A 16,346-nucleotide genomic window follows, 5' to 3' on the forward strand; every position below is an offset into this window, starting at 1 on the left:
TTGATGGCATATGTACTTGGCTGTTAGCTGTAGGCAGCAATTCCCGGGGCTGGACAAAAAAAAAAAAAAAAACTCAGAGTGGAATAGGCAGATGCACGCAAGAGGCATTGAGAAAAAAAACAAGAGTGAGAAAGAGAACCGTGATGAACAATCATAGGAAGGTGGCGCCACATGGCAGCTTTGCCACAATGCCAGCATGAGCTTTAACCGGAGGCATTCAGGTACAGCTGGCTCTTAAGGATGTAATCAATGACTGGCTGAGAGAGGTAATCCACCACATGCCCGTCGCCATGCTGAAGGGCCAGTCTGTGAGGGGTGGGGAAGGGAAAGAAGGAGGAAGAGAAATCATTAATCAAGTTACTTTCAAGCCAGACAGGTACATAGTCCAGGCTACCCATCTTCTGGTTCTTCCTAGGCTAACTAACTCTGTATAATTTGCTAGCTGGCCCATTTCTTTTAAGCATTGTTTCTTCGTGGTCTTCTTTCTGTTATTTTATCTTTCTTCCCCTATGTCTTCATTTCTTTCTTCTTCTTTTCCCCCCCATTGTCCTTCCCCACCTAAAAAAAATCTGTTTTTTATCTTCAACAAGCTTAACTTTGTATTCTGCAATTATTACCTACATATTTTAGTTATATCTTTGCTATTATACATTTCTATATTCTTGTTATATACATTTTTATTCCACTCCATATATTTGTTATGTATATACAGGTGAAACTCGAAAAATTAGAATATCGTGCAAAAGTTCATTTATTTCAGTAATGCAACTTAAAAGATGAAACTAATATATGAGATAGACTCATTACATGCAAAGTGAGATAGTTCAAGCCTTGATTTGTTATAACTTTGGTGATTATGGCTTACAGCTCATGAAAACCCCAAATTCACAATCTCAGAAAATTAGAATATTACATGAAATCAAGAAAACAAGGATTGTACATAGAACAATATCGGACCTCTGAAAAGTATAAGTATGCATATGTATTCAGTACTTGGTTTGGGCCCCTTTTGCATCAATTACTGCCTCAATGCAGCGTGGCATGGATGCTATTAGCCTGTGGCACTGCTGAGGTGTTACGGAAGACCAGGATGCTTCAATAGCGGCCTTCAGCTCTTCTGCATTGTTCGGTCTCATGTCTCTCATCTTTCTCTTGGCAGTGCCCCATAAATTCTCTATGGGGTTCAGGTCAGGCGAGTTTGCTGGCCAATCAAGCACAGTAATCCCATGGTCATTGAACCAGGTTTTGGGACTTTTGGCAGTGTGGGCAGGTGCCAAGTCCTGCTGGAAAATGAAATCAGCATCCCCATAAAGCTCGTCTGCGGAAGGAAGCCTGAGGTGCTCCAAAATCTCCTGCATTGACCCTGGACTTAATGAAGCACAGTGGACCAACACCAGCAGATGACACGGCTCCCCCAAATCAACACAGACTGTGGAAACTTCACACTGGACTTCAAGCATCTTGCAGTGTGTGCCTGTCCATTCTTCCTCCAGACTCTGGGTCCTTGGTTTCCAAATGAGATGCAAAAGTTGCTCTCATCAGAAAAGAGGACTTTGGACCACTGAGCAACAGACCAGTTCTTTTTGTCTTTAGCCCAGGTAAGACGCTTCTGATGTTGTTTGTTGTTCAGGAGCGGCTTGACAAGAGGAATACGACATTTGAAGCCCATGTCCCGGATCCGTCTCTGTGTGGTGGCTCTTGATGCACTGACACCAGCCTCAGTCCACTCCTTGTGAAAGTCCCCAACACTTTTGAATGGCCTTTTCCTGACAATCCTCTCCAGGCTGCGGTCATCCCTGCTGCTTATGCACCTTTTTCTTCCACACTTTTCCCTTCCACATAACTTTCTATTAATGTGCTTTGATACAGCACTTTGGGAACATCCAACTTCTTTTGCAATTACCTTTTGAGGCTTTCCCTCCTTATGGAGGGTGTCAATGATGGTTTTCTGCACAAATGTCAGGTCAGCAGTCTTTCCCATGATTGTGATTCCTACTGAACCAGACTGAGAGACCATTTAAAGGCTCAGGAACCCTTTGCAGGTGTTATGGCTTAATTAGCTGATTAGAGTGGGACACTTTGAGCCTAGAATATTGAACCTTTTCACAATATTCTAATTTTCTGAGATTGTGAATTTGGGGTTTTCATGAGCTGTAAGTCATAATCATCAAAATTATGACAAATCAAGGCTTGAACTATCTCGCTTTGCATGTAATGAGTCTATCTCATATATTAGTTTCACCTTTTAAGTTGCATTACTGAAATAAATGAACTTTTGCACAATATTCTAATTTTTCGAGTTTCACCTGTATATTGTACTTCTAATTTTCTCCCCTGATAGTTATGATAGTTATTATTCTTTATTTCTAGCTTTAAGCCATTTATACCATTTATTCCATATTCTATAATAGTCTGTCTCTTCTTTTTCCTTAATTTCTTTTGTTAATCTGTCCATCTCAGCACATTCTAAAATCTTATCTATCAATTCTTCCTCAGTTGGAGTTCTTTCCTGTTTCCAGTTTTTTGCATAAACTATTCGTGCCGCCGTTAAGATGTGTAGCATCAAATATTTTATTTCCTTGGAATATGGTCTTGTAAAAATTCCTAACAGGAATGTTTCTGGTTTTCTTTCTATTTGTTGGTCTGTTACTTGTTCTATCCACTTCTTAATATTTGCCCATTTTTGCTGCCAGGCACATCCACCATAGATGGTAATATGCTAGCCCATTTCTAAGAGACCCATTGAAGAGCAGAAGCAAAAATGGTCCTAGATTGCAATGAGCAATCTTTTGATGGCAAAGAGCTTCACTTAACGTTGTTGGGAGAAGGGAATTGAGGATTGCAAAGGAGAGGTGGCTAGATGACACCTGTGGGCAAAGTGAGCTTCATCTGTGACGAATCTATTTCAGATCCTGCACAGTTTTCATCAGTTTCCCACCATACAGTGTAGGGAATTTGGGTCACAGCTTGCAGCAATAATGGTCAGAAGATTCTCCAAGGCCTGCCAAAAAGGGGAATTGGGCTGCATGTATGTCTAGAGCTACAAGTTATCCATCCCTATCCTAGTAGATGATATCCCCAAATGGAATTGCCTAACCCTTGTGGCATATCTCATATGGGGGAGAATCTTTTTTGCTTAACATTATTAAGAAATAATATATGCAAAGAGCAATTACTGTAGCAAATGGAATCCAGCATGTAATTTTTCTCCAACCCACACCTCATGCCAAACCGAAGACAGGAGCCCAGGGAGAATTTAAATTGCCTGCTCTTTATGCAACAAATGTGGGCAGATGTCTTAGTGAAATATAAGCAAGTTAAAACTAATTGAAAGTTCTCTCCTTTGCCAGTCTATTTGACAAAGTTGTAAAATTCTGGATGAACTCAGCTGCAGGTTCCACAATTTATTTCTTGTCAATTCTGCAGTGCCCTTAAAACCATCATCAGAACTCTAGCGTTATTTTGTATAGCAAACTTCCTGCTACATTTAGGGTTTCCACAACAGGCAAAAAAGGTGAAGGACAGGGGGAAACATTATTATTGTAGCTCCAATAAGCAGGCAGGATTTATGGATTACCTCCCAAATTTTTCTGCCTGTTCATGTGCTTGTATTTTATTCTGTATGCACAGTTGGCCACTTTAGGATCTGATGTAACAGAGGAATAAAAAGAGTGCTGCCATAAAGGTAATCCTCAACTTACAACCAAATTTGGGATCAGACTTTCCATGGCTAAGCAAGGAAGTTGTTAAGTGAGTCGCACCCAATTTTATGAACTTCTTTGCCACAGTGGTTAAGCGAATCATTGCCATTGTTAAAGGAATCAGGCAGTCATTAAGCAAATCTGGCTTCCCCATTGACTCTGCTTGTCAGAAGCCAGTTGGGAAGGTTGCAAATGGTGATCATATGATATCTGGACAGTGCAATCGTCATAAATATGCGCCCGCTGACAAGCATCCAATTTTTTGATCACTGACCATAGGGATGCGGTGTCGGTTGTTAAGTGTGAGGACTAGTTTTAGTTTTTTCAGTGCTGTTGTGACTTTTTTTTACTGTCACTAAATTAATAGCTGTATGTCGAGAACTACCTATATTATCAAATACTCTGTCCTTGAATAGATGGCTTCCCCTTCAACCAAACCAGTTTCTTAACAATTATCTTGCTGCTATTTTTTCCCTCCCCAGTAAGTCACCTTCCCCATTCATAGCCCATTTCCCCTCACTCACCTGCTTTTAGTGGAACTGACAATAGCCATGGGGTGATTCACATCATCCTTCACAACCAGGATATTGTTCTGCGGAGGAAACATTGCCAAGGATATAAGCATGAAACTTTCCACATGCTCTCTGAAGCAGGATATTGGCCTTTAAGATTTGTAAACTCAATAGAAGGGCCTTTTCAGTTATGGCATCCTTACCTTAGAATGCCCCCACCCCCACCCCGGTCCCATTGTTTCTAAGCTCTATTTAAAAAAAAAATAGAGGAAAGTGAAGTTGTATTGAATCAGTATTTTGAGGGGAAGAGTTGAACATTTTTACTGAGAGATTATCTTTCATTGTAAATGATTTTAAACTAACCTAGTATTTATTGTACTCTTATCATTTTTAATGTTTTTTTTTAAAAAAACCAATGAATTGTAAATCTCTGAAAGTGTTGTATTCCAGCTATCTATCAGAATTAAAAAAAAAAAAAAAAGGAAAAGCTCAGATTGAGATTTGGTTACACAAACCATCAAGTCTCAGTCAAACTCTAGGTTATTTCTACTCTTCTTTTGTTTGCCTTTCAGATAATAGCGAAGCCTTCAATTTTTCCGAAACAAAGGCCTAAGCTGAAAATAATGTGACACTTGCTCACTTTTGTCAGAATCCTTGCATTTTAAAGAAGGGATTAAAAACATATTACTGCAGGTGAAAATCCAAATTAGAGAGACTAAAACAATTAATGACTTTATCTTGAACCTGCTTAGGGCATGTTAGACCTTCAAGGAAGCCCACAAAAGGAGCACAGTTATGAGTGCTAATTTTGTTGTGAGGTTTTGGAATCTTGCAAGACTGAAAGTATCCCTTCCGTCCTCTCCTTTTATTCTCCAGAAAACTAGGGAGTGTCCCTGATAAAATGTTTCCCTTGCCCCTTCCTTCTTCTGTAGATGGAAATCTCTTTTATATGATGATGTGGCTGTCCTTTCTGTCTCCCAAGATAATTTCAACATACCATTAATGGACAAGGAAACTATTCTTATCCTTGATTATTTGTAGGAGGTGACCAGGCTGAGCCTGAAGGAGGGGGTCAAACTCATCATAAGTCACGAGTCCCTTCATGCCTGCAAGAGATCTAAGTCCAGCCCACTTTCAATGCCTCTCTTATCTTCCCTGCATTTTCCTTAATGGTCAGTTGTCCAGATTCTTATAGAAAGCTTAAGCTTTCAATGACTCTTTATACTCATTTCAACTGCCTGCATCTCCTGTTTTCCACGACACTTGACACTATTTCCAGGCAAAGCTCTTCTACAGTCCTGGCTGCAACTTCCTGAGAGACCTAGAAGACAGAGGTCTAGTAGGGTTCCTGCCCCCTATGTAGACAAACCTGAAATGGGCAACTGTACTGTAATGGAAGGGACATGGTTGCTCAGTGGCTAAGATGCTGAGCTTGTCGATTGAAAGGTCAGCAGTTCAGCGGTTTGAATCCCTAGTGCCACATAATGGGGTGAGCTCCCATTATTTGTCCCAGCTTCTGCCGACCTAGCAGTTCGAAAGCAAATAAAAAACACAAGTAGAAAAATAGGGATCACCTTTGGTGGGAAGGTAACAGTGTTCTGTGTGCCTTTGGTGTTGAGTCATGCCAGCCACATGACCACGGAGACGTCTTTGGACAGCACTGGCTCTTTTGTCTTTGAAACAGAGATGAGCATCACCCCCTAGAGTCGGGAACAACTAGCACTTATGTGCGAGGGGAACCTTTACCTTTATCTTTTTATTGTAATGGAATGTGTGATTGATGTTGAGGTTCTAGGGGAAGAGTTGTTGCCTAGGAAACAATCAGACAAGAGAAACTGGAACCCCAGCAGATTAACGCTCAGAGGAAGAAATTTAGGAAGGACCTGCCATAATTGTTCGGGCAGCTAAGAACAGTGGGAGGAAGTTTGTACCTTCAGACTTGCAAGATCATGTTAATGTATCTTTACAATAGCAGAATTAGCATATCTAGTCACGTTTCCTGTCCAGTTTACCTGGGAGAGCTGACATGTATGCAACCAGAGAGTTTCAGGAAAGCAGGTCTGAGTACCAGCCTAAAGTCCATTAATTATATGACCTTGTAAATGACCCTCACTCTGTCAAGGATCTTGGAGTACTCATATCTAATGATCTAAGTGTCAAAGCCCACTGTAACAACATTGCCAAAAAGGCATTAAGAATTGTAAACCTAATCTTGCGTAGCTTCTTCTCCGGTAATATCACTACTAACTAGAGCATACAAAACATTTGCTAGATCAATTCTGGAATACAGCTCAGCTGTCTGGAACCCACATTAATACAATTGAACTTGTCCAGAAATATTTCACAAGAAGAGTCCTCCACTCCTCTACTCGCAACAAAATACCTTATGCCACCAGATTTGAAATTCTGGGCTTAGAAAACTTAGAACTACGCCGCCTTCGGTATGACCTAAGCGTAGCTCATAAAATTATCTGCTACAATGTCCTACCTCTCAATGACTACTTCAGTTTCAACCACAACAATACACGAGCACACAATAGATACAAACATAAGGTAAATCACACCAAACTCGATTGCAGAAAATATGACTTCAGCAACAGAGTGGTCAATGCCTGGAATACACTACCTGACTCTGTGGTTTCATCCCAAAACCCCCAAAATTTTAACCTAAGATTGTCTACTGTTGACCTCACCCCATTCCTAAGAGGTCTGTAAGGGGCATGCATAAGAGCACCAGCGTTCCTACCGTCCCTGTCCTAATGTTTCTTCTATTTTTACCAGTGGTGAAATCTAAAATTTGTTACTACCGGTTCTGTGGGTGTGGCTTGGTGTGGGTGGGAATGTGACTGGGTGGGCATGGCCAATTTTTTTTCTTTTAAAACCATTTTTTCGGCGAAGAGGTTGTAAAAAAATGCTTTCAAAAGGCTCTGACGATCCCAGCTGAGTTGCCTGATCAGCAGAGGCTTTTTTTCTTTTAAAAGCCTCTGCCAATCAGGCAACTTAGCTTGGATCGTCAGAGGCTTTTAAAAGAAAAAAAGCCTCTGCCGATCAGGCAACTCAGGTGGGACCATCAGCTGACGATCCCTTTGACGATCCCAGCTGAGCCACGCGATGATCAGAGGCTTTTTTTTTTTTACTTTTAAAAGCATTTTTTTGGCCGAAGATGTTGCAGAAAAAAATGCTTTTAAAAATTAAAAGAAAAAGCCTCTGATGATTGTGCGGCTCAGCTGGGCATGGGGGGGGGCAGGGATTTTTGCTACCGGTTCTCCGAACCACCCGCCTCCATCGCTACTGGATCGGGTGATACAGTCCGAACTGGGAGCATTTCACCCCTGATTTGTACCTATTTTATGTATCCAATCCATGCTTATTATACATATTACCAAATACATTCTTGAGAAAGAAAGAAAGAAAGAAAGAAAGAAAGAAAGAAAGAAAGAAAGAGAAAAAAAAAAGAAAGAACAAAACTTACTTTATACTTGCGAAGTACAGAAGAGTGATTCATGATTTTCTCGGTGTCAGTACCATCTCGTGGCACAACAACAATGCCAAAATCCCCCACTATCACCTCCATCTGTTTAAATTAGAATGAATATCTTTTATGAAAGCATATATTTACAGAAATAAATTCAGATTTCTTCTAAATCTGAATCAGCTTTGGAGTTATTGTCTTCCAGTGAAGGTGTAGTCTCAACAATAGCTACCCTAATGGGTGAATCTGGGAATTGCAGTCCTCAGATTTTGAGAAAACTCAATTTAAAGGCTGAATCAGCATATGCATTCATAAAAACATTTAATCAAATCCCTACCCAAACTCTTGTGGGTAAATCATTTTAAAAGAAATTTGGCAAGGGTTGTTTATTTTCTTGATATGGTTGTAAGAGTAATCAACTAATAAACTCCTACTACTGAAATAGGAAATTATATTTATTTACATTACAAACAAATGCCTCTCTAACTGCACTATAAAAATCACCATTGTCCTTTTACTATTGTCAGAACTAGAAAAGAAAGGGTCACGAACAAAGAAGGTGGAAGTAGACTGTCAATCTATAATTTCCCAAGCCATCACAAAGTAAACAAAACTCCCGAGGAAGTATATTTTGCTAAATCATTATTTTCTGTGTGTAAATGGAGAGGAAGGGAGGGTGGGAGGGAAGGAAGGAAGGAAGATCACAGCTTTGACTGTCTTCTGTTATCTACTCACATCAGCTTCATTCCAAAGGCCTGGGATACAGAAGGACTCCAGAAGATCGCTTCCACACAGCAGCAAGATTCGAAGCTCTGAAGAAAAAAGAGATACAGCTACTGAGATGTTCCCCTGGATAACCACTCCCCACTAATCTCTTTGCCTTGATGCAAAGGCTTGAGAAAAAGGAAGGAGAGCAGAAAAGGTGGGTGCTTTGAATCAGAGTTGTGGTTCCTGTGTTGTGAAAACATTCTAGAATTGTTACCATCTGTCTATCAGTCAGGTTATCTACTTCACTGACCACTAATATTCCTTAAGCAATGTCAGTGTTATCTTCATTTTTGGCAATTTTGTGCACCAATGTAATGCATGTGGCAATGACTTTTCTATGCCTGTGTAAACACAAAAGCAGAAACAGAATAACACAGTTGGAAGGGACGTTGGATGTCCACTAATCCAGCTCCCTGATCAAGCAGGAAATCTATATAATTTCAGACAAATGATTGTCCACTCTTCTTAAAAATCTCCAGTGTTGGAGCACCCAGAACTTCTGAAGGCAAGTCGCTTCACTGATTAATTGTTCAAACTGTTAGGAAATTTCTCCTTAGCTTAGGTTGGTCCTCTCCTTGATTAGTTTCCATCCATTGCTTCTTGTCTTGCCCTCAGGTGCTTTGGAGAATAGGCTGATCCCCTTATTTGTAGCAGCCCCTTAGTTATTGGAAAACTGCTATCATGTCACCCCTAGTCCTTCTTTTCATTTAACTGGACACTTCCTGCAACCGTTCTTCATACTCATAAAACTTTTGATGCAGTTGACTACTAGAGAGAAAATATTCTTCTGCCTTATGTCTGAAGATGACTCAGCTTATGAAATGCAGGAAAGTGTTCAAAGAGTTATTTCCATTATGCCATGTTCCACTACCTGTCACTCCACTCTGTAATGGCAGGGCTCAGTAGAATTTCCAGGTAGGTTCCCATAAAGTTATATTCAACATCCAAGGGTATAAAATCTTAAAAATGTGGAATCTGCTATGGACTGCTAGCTTCTGTCGTGTTCCATTCTATGGATTAGCACACACAAAAAAAATGTATTCCAAAGTAGACTTAGTTGGAAAAGCTGAGTACAAAAAAATATTGATTGGGTAGTTATTTTTGGTAAGTATACATTAGGGTAATGCATAATTCCATCTGTTAGGGAAGATTACAGTGATAATGAATGTGGGTTTTTAATTGTAAGATTAATTTACAGACTACAATTATAAGTGAAAATGAGTGTCAATGCACATGAAGCAGATTTAGAATGATTTTTCACACCCTCAACCCATTATTAGGTGCTTGTCAGTCTGAAAGGCAATGCTGAATCTTTGATGTCATATGCATTTTATTTTCTGGGAAGCTGCATAGTATACAGCATGACAAATCATTTGGATTCAATCCAAAAAAGATGGTTTTGAAGGAGACACATGAATGTTGTAAATGACAAATTTACAACTCTTCAAAACACCTAAATCTTTTCCTAAAAGTTCACTGCCTTGGAAGAGTTGCAACCATTGTTTAGAAGTTACAGACAACTGCTACATTTATAATCTCTTCATGCTCTAAAGCGCTGACTGAAATCAGTTCCAAGTAATGCACAGCTTTTCAAGAGTTTTTGCAGAATTCAGTAGTATCTTTGTAGATGACATCATTCCAGTCTTCCCCAGTCTTCCCCATGCAATACAGCCCTCATAAACTTCCTGATCTTTGCATATATGTATTGTTTTCCCAACTAATATCAACATCAATTGTGCAATAAAGTAACCACAACTCTTCTGCCACTTTTATATGCAAGTATGCCCACTTTTACAAGCGCCTATGGATGATGCTCACTTACCAATCTCTTCATATCTCATCACAGTCCCCAAATTAGCATTTTCATCTAGAAAGCAAGAAAAGAAAACGCTGAAATTATATTTCACAGGATGACCTCTACAAAAATCTGAGCTACTAATGGTAAGGGAAATGAGTGGGAATTAAGAAGGCATTCAAGCTGGGCCAGACTTAGATCTGGGCTAGACTTAGCTCTATTGTGGGCACTCTCCTGACTGATGACATAAGTCCCTCCCTCAGGCTCAACCTCCCTCAGGCTCAGCCTCCCTCAGGCTCAGCCTGGTCATCTACATCTAGGAAAGAATCTAATTTCAGTCACAGGTCACAAGTTTTAGCTGGCTGCAGACAACCCCTTTTTAACAACATACCCACAAAGGTGAAACGCTCCATTGGGGGACGAACACAGCAAATCCTGCTAAGGCTTTCTCCCACCTTCCCCAAAAATTTTGCTAAGGAAAGAAGGAAAGCAGAGGATAAAACAGAAAAATCTGCATTTAATACAGCTTGGAAGTACTATGGTTTACAAATGAAACATTATTTCCCCTCCATTCAGTGGCTTTCCCGTACAATTTAAAATAACATATGTAGGTTGTGATTTGATCACCAGAATTTTTTTTTAAATCCTTGTTTTGACAAAATGTTACTGCTGTTGTCAACACAGCACAGAACCTGAATTTATTTCTGAGAACTACACAGCAGATAAAAACAGGTGGCCTCTTATTCAAATGGAAATCGCTAAAACGCAATTTTCCCCTCTGCAGTTTAAGTATATAACAAGAATCCAATTTGACCCATTGCTTAAAAGTTATACTAAATTCATTCAAAATTAAAATATTTATTTAACTTACAGCACCAATTACAGAGTTATTTTGACAATACAATAAAACATACATTTAAAATGAAACTCAGTGACAAAGATACTTAAAAGAAAAAAAATTAATTAAAATCAACAATGAAAATAATATGTGGTAAAGAAAGTATAAACCAAAATCCATGACCTTCAACAGCCATTTCTAGCTAATGAGCAGTTACAGCTATTATTCAACTACTGAGTTTAATTCATTTTGATTTTTTTTAAAAAAGAAGATTAGTGTACCATCTTGAGCATGCACATTAAAAGTAAAGTAAAACAGAAATAAAAATATATATTTACAAAGTATAAATAGATGCTGTAATGTATCTCAGAATGCCAGACCTGAGGGCTGGTCAATGCAGAGATGCTAGACCAGTGATGGTGAGCCTATGATGCGTATCAAAGGTGACACGCCACAATGTTTTGGGTACCACACAAGTATTCAACAAGACCCAACTACTATTCTAGAAAGCACGTCCTGTTCTTGCACAATTTTCAGAGGCCACAGAGGATGATGTGTGCTCTTGTGCACCTTCCAGATCCTCCCAAAGTCCCATGAAAGGGCCGTGCTCTCACACGATCTCCAGACTTTCTGAAAATGAGTTTTAACCACATTTTATTTTTGTAACTGTTTGATGTTTCGTTGTATACCACTGAGTACCACATGATTGGACTGTTTTAAAAAAAAAAACCTGAATATGTAAAGAATTGTTTCTCTTTTGTTTGTAGGGCAGGCATCAGCAACATCAAGTTTAGCATTTTCCAAACTTGACACGCTGAGTCCAAAAGATTTGGCATCGCTGTGCTAGACTAAATGGGCTCTTTATCAGATTGGATGGTCAAAAAAAGATGAAAGGATCTGTTTTCCCCCTTTTTTTCTTCTGTCCCCAGCAGTTGTTTATTTTTGAAACCAATATTTTAATATCCAGTTCTCTTCGGATAGTCAAGGTTAGTGGTTTGCAAGACAAAACTTCTCCTTGCGCCATCAAACCCATTCCAGAGGGAATCATTGCAGCTGTTCCAGTCAGTTTTTCTCCTACTTTCTTATGCACTTTCTAACACCTGCGGAAGCCAAGAGTAAACCAGGTGTGCCAGTCAGAAGGTGAGAAAGAAGCAGATGAAAGGATGAGGGATGGCTGAAATGTCTCAACATGCAATTTAGTGGAAGGTTTATAATTAGGGAACTGGCAGCTATCCTGAGTACAGGTTATAAAGATGAATGAAAAAGTCTGACTGAAATATTTTGCTTATTTTGGGTGGAACAGGACATGGCTTTCCCCTCCAGATGTCGAAGTGCCAAAAATCTAACCTAGCCAATTATTTTGGCACCTCAGGCAGGAAACACCATCACAGGTTCTCTTCTCTCACCTGGGTTACCACATTTATTACTGTTGTGTTTTCAAGAGCTTCTACATTTGGACTTTCTACTTGCCCTTACCTGCAGTTGGCTTGTTGGAAAGGTTGCTGTTCTGGTAAATAGGTTGTGGGGTCTCATTCTGGGGCTGTCCAATCACTGGGGTCAAAGAAGGTGTGTTCACATTGGACAGGATACAACCAGTAACTCGCTGGAAGAAATAACAGAGCAGAATAACAGAATTGGACTGGACCTTGGAAGTCTTCTAGTCCAAACCCCGGCTCAAGCAGAAGACCTTATATCATTTCAGACAAGTGGCTAGTCAAACTTAATTTGCATTTTCATATGCTTGGTTGATAAGTATCTACTGAAAAAGGAAAAAAAAATTAGGCTTTTGCCTTGTTTTTACAAAGCTGCCCTTACCCAATTTTATTTCCCTATTGGCAATTCTAGGCCACATCTTTCTCCATTTTGTTCCTCCACCCACTGCCAGCAGAACAGTGTGAATATAATTCCTGTGTTCAGATCAGACCATAGCAAGTTGCTTAGGAAAAGTACTATCATAGTCCTAAACAGGACTGAAGTTTTCCATGTACACCCAGTGGTGGGATTCAATATTTTTAACAACCGGTTCTGTGGGCGTGGCTTATTTGGGGTGTGTGGCTTGGTGGTCATGTGACTGGGTGGGCATGGCTATGTGCACAGGGACTACTCAGAGGGCTGAAAAAAGTCATTTCTGACTGGTCCTCGCACTTATGACCATCCTCACATTTATGCCCATTGCGGCATTCTTAACAACCGTGTCAGTCATTTCACCACTACTTCTCTTCACCATGGTGACAAGATAGGGCGTAAAACGTAAAATGTGAGGACAGTCGTAAGTTCAAGGACTGGTCAAAAGTGCGAGGACCGGTCAAAAATAACTTTTTCAGCCTTCTGACTAGTCCATATGCACATAGGGACTATTCAGAGGGCTGAAAAAAGTCATTTCTGACTGGTCCTCACATTTTTGACCGGTCCTCGCATTTATGACCTTCCTCACATTTATGCCGGTTGCGGCATTCTTAACAACTGTGTCAGTCATTTCACCACTACTTGTCTTCACCACAGTGACAAGATAGGGCGCAAAACATAAAGTGTGAGTACAGTCGTAAGTGCGAGGACTGGTCAACAGTGCAAGGACCGGTCAAAAATAACTTTTTCAGCCCTCTGAGTAATTCATATGCACAAAAGGATACAGGAATTGAGAGGGATGAAGGACGGAGAAGAGAGATGGAAGAAAGAAGGAGAGACAGGGAAGGAAGAGAAGGGAGGAAGGGAAAGGAAATTAGAGTAAGAGTGAGGGTAAGAGAGGGAGGAAGAGAGGAGGAGAAGAAGAGGGGGGGAAGAGAAAGTAAGAAGGAAAGAAAAGAGAGAGGTGATAGGTTTGAGGAGAAAGATTGCTGTACAGTAAAAAAGATGAAATGGAAGAAAGGCAACCCCAAACAAATATAAAGATATTAAGATAAAGAATGAATGGTTAAACTTTAAAGAATAAAAGAGAACAAATATGAATAAATAGCAGTAATTAGAAACACACATACAAACATACAATGTATTTTCTTTGAACAGAGTATTTGGCCGGTTCACAAATTTAAACAGTGTTTAGTCATTTCAATTAAATTTACAATTTCTATATTTCCTTTTTGCCATATTTATTCCTTAACTATTTTTTTAAAAAAACAATATTACCCTTCATCCTCATCTCTAATCTTAATCAAATTCATTTTTTCCCTTCTATTCTATATTATACCCCTTCTCATTGTCATCTATTTTTATATCCATCCTCACATTGGTTAATTATGTAATATTACAGTTGTTTAATATAAATTCAACATTTTAATATAAATCAATTAGTTATATAACTATCTTTTTTGTATATTAATCAATATGAACATGAATATTCCAATATTCCAATTATTTCCATGCAATCCAATTTCTTACAAATCAATTAATTATATTTACCAATAATAATAAAAAACCAAATAATTTCCCCCATATATTCCTCCAAACCACAATTTAACCATTTCTGCTTTCAACACAATATACAATTAATAGTATCTCAATTATTACAATTCCCTATTTAAATAGAGCTTTTTTTCTTTTGTGTTTTAAAATCTTGAACTCTCCTCTTTTTCCCTAAAGAGGAACTACCTCTTTCCACTAAAGGTAGTTTGCACCTATCTTTTTTGGTGAGGAAAAAGAAAAGAAATCTGCCTGCCTAATTTTCCAACGTTGCAGCAACAGTAAAGCAGGCTTTTACTTTCAGTTTCGTTTTTCAGCATAGATAGGGGGAAAAAAATCTTTGCAAGCAAGCAGCAGAGCCCTGAGCAAAACAGCTGAGAGCAAATCAGCTGAGAGTCGGGAGGCCGATAGAATCAAGGGGCTAATTAGCCTATGCTGAAGCTCCGCGGGCCAATAAAATTCCAAAAAAACACCGAACAGTTTGTTAAATTTGCTGGCTCGCCCGCCCCTCGCCCACCACTATTTATTGGCAATAAATAGTGGTGCGGAAGGGCAGGGCAAGGGGCGGGGTGAGCCAGCAATTTAACAAAGGGTTCAGCCGAACCCCCTAGAACTGGCAGAATCCCACCACTGTGTACACCTCTCAATTATCAAGAAAGATAAGACGATAAATGGCTATTAATCTCAATGGCTATATCTATCACCAGGCAATAGGTTTGTCAACATCTGTAGCTGGGAAACCCTTTGCTGAAAGTTTAGTTTTAGTTTGTTTAATGCGATTTATATGCCGCCCTATCTCCAATGGACTCAGGGCGGCTCACAACAATAAAATGCACAATTGCACATTAAAACAGTATGAGAGTAAAAGTCCAAATTAAAACAGTTTAAAATCTATTTAAAAACTATTAAGAACCCCCCCCCCATCAGTCCAGGCTATGAAACAACCAGGTCTTCAAATCACGGAGGAGCGAGCGAAGGTCAGGGACCATCCGGAGCTCCAAAGGAAGTTGGTTCCAAAGGGTGGGCGTGCCCACAGAGAAATTGTCGACATTGTCTGGCCGACGGCACCCTGAGGAGACCCTGTCTGTGAGAACGCACCGGGCAATTGGAGATTGTTGCTGGCTGCAGGGGGTCCGACAAGTATCACAGGCCTAGGCCATGAAGGGCTTTATAGGTGATAACCAGCACCTTGAACTTCACCCGAAGGGCAACCGGTAGCCAATGCAGGTCGCGCAGGAGGGGTGTAACATGGGAGTGTCGGGACACTCCCATCACAACCCGCGCGGCCACATTCTGCACCAGTTGAAGAAAAGGTTTTCAAGGGCAGCCCTAGGTAGAGAGCATTGCAGTAGACGAGACGGGAGGTGACCAGCGCATGAGTAACGGTGCGTAGGGCATCTTGGTCCAAGTATGGGTGCAGCTGGCGCAGAAGGCGGACCTGGGCAAATGCCCCCCTGGTCACGGTCGCTACATGATCTTCCAGAGACAACCATGAATCCAGAAGGACACCCAAGTTGCAGGCCCTATCCACAGGGGGTAACACCTCACCCCCAATGGTCAACGATGGAATATCTCGATTGGACCCAGATGCCGGTACTCACAGCCACTCGGTCTTGGCGGGGTTGAGTCGGAGCCTATTCCTCCCCATCCAGGTCCGTACCACTTCCAGGCAATGGGACATCACGTCGAGGGCATCACTAGGCTGGTTCAGGGTGGATATAAAAAGCTGGGTATCATCAGCATACTGATGGTACCACACCCCGAAACCACAGATGATCTCCCCAAGCGGCTTCATATAGATGTTGAACAGGAGAGGCGAGAGAACCGACCCCTGGGGCACCCCACAAGTGAGAGGCCTCATGGC

General features: G+C 40.4%; 1 protein-coding gene across 1 annotated transcript in view; it reads right to left on the reverse strand.

Moving 5' to 3' along the window:
- Window positions 1-203: 203 nt before the first annotated feature.
- NMNAT2 (nicotinamide nucleotide adenylyltransferase 2) overlaps window positions 204-16,346 on the reverse strand; it is an 83,613-nt gene continuing 67,470 nt past the window's right edge. Inside the window, exons 5-11 of the mRNA XM_070939275.1 lie at window positions 12,563-12,689; window positions 10,640-10,720; window positions 10,276-10,320; window positions 8,421-8,497; window positions 7,686-7,787; window positions 4,226-4,293; window positions 204-306 (exon numbers count right to left, since the gene is read on the reverse strand). Of these exons, the coding sequence (XP_070795376.1) occupies window positions 204-306; window positions 4,226-4,293; window positions 7,686-7,787; window positions 8,421-8,497; window positions 10,276-10,320; window positions 10,640-10,720; window positions 12,563-12,689 (603 nt within the window). The remainder of the gene's footprint in view (window positions 307-4,225; window positions 4,294-7,685; window positions 7,788-8,420; window positions 8,498-10,275; window positions 10,321-10,639; window positions 10,721-12,562; window positions 12,690-16,346) is intronic.

Source organism: Pituophis catenifer, unplaced genomic scaffold (genome assembly GCF_029215685.1).
Source record: "Pituophis catenifer annectens isolate HBS135680 unplaced genomic scaffold, rPitCat1.0.hap2 SCAF_3, whole genome shotgun sequence".
In the NCBI taxonomy this organism is placed as follows: Eukaryota; Metazoa; Chordata; class Lepidosauria; order Squamata; family Colubridae; genus Pituophis; species Pituophis catenifer.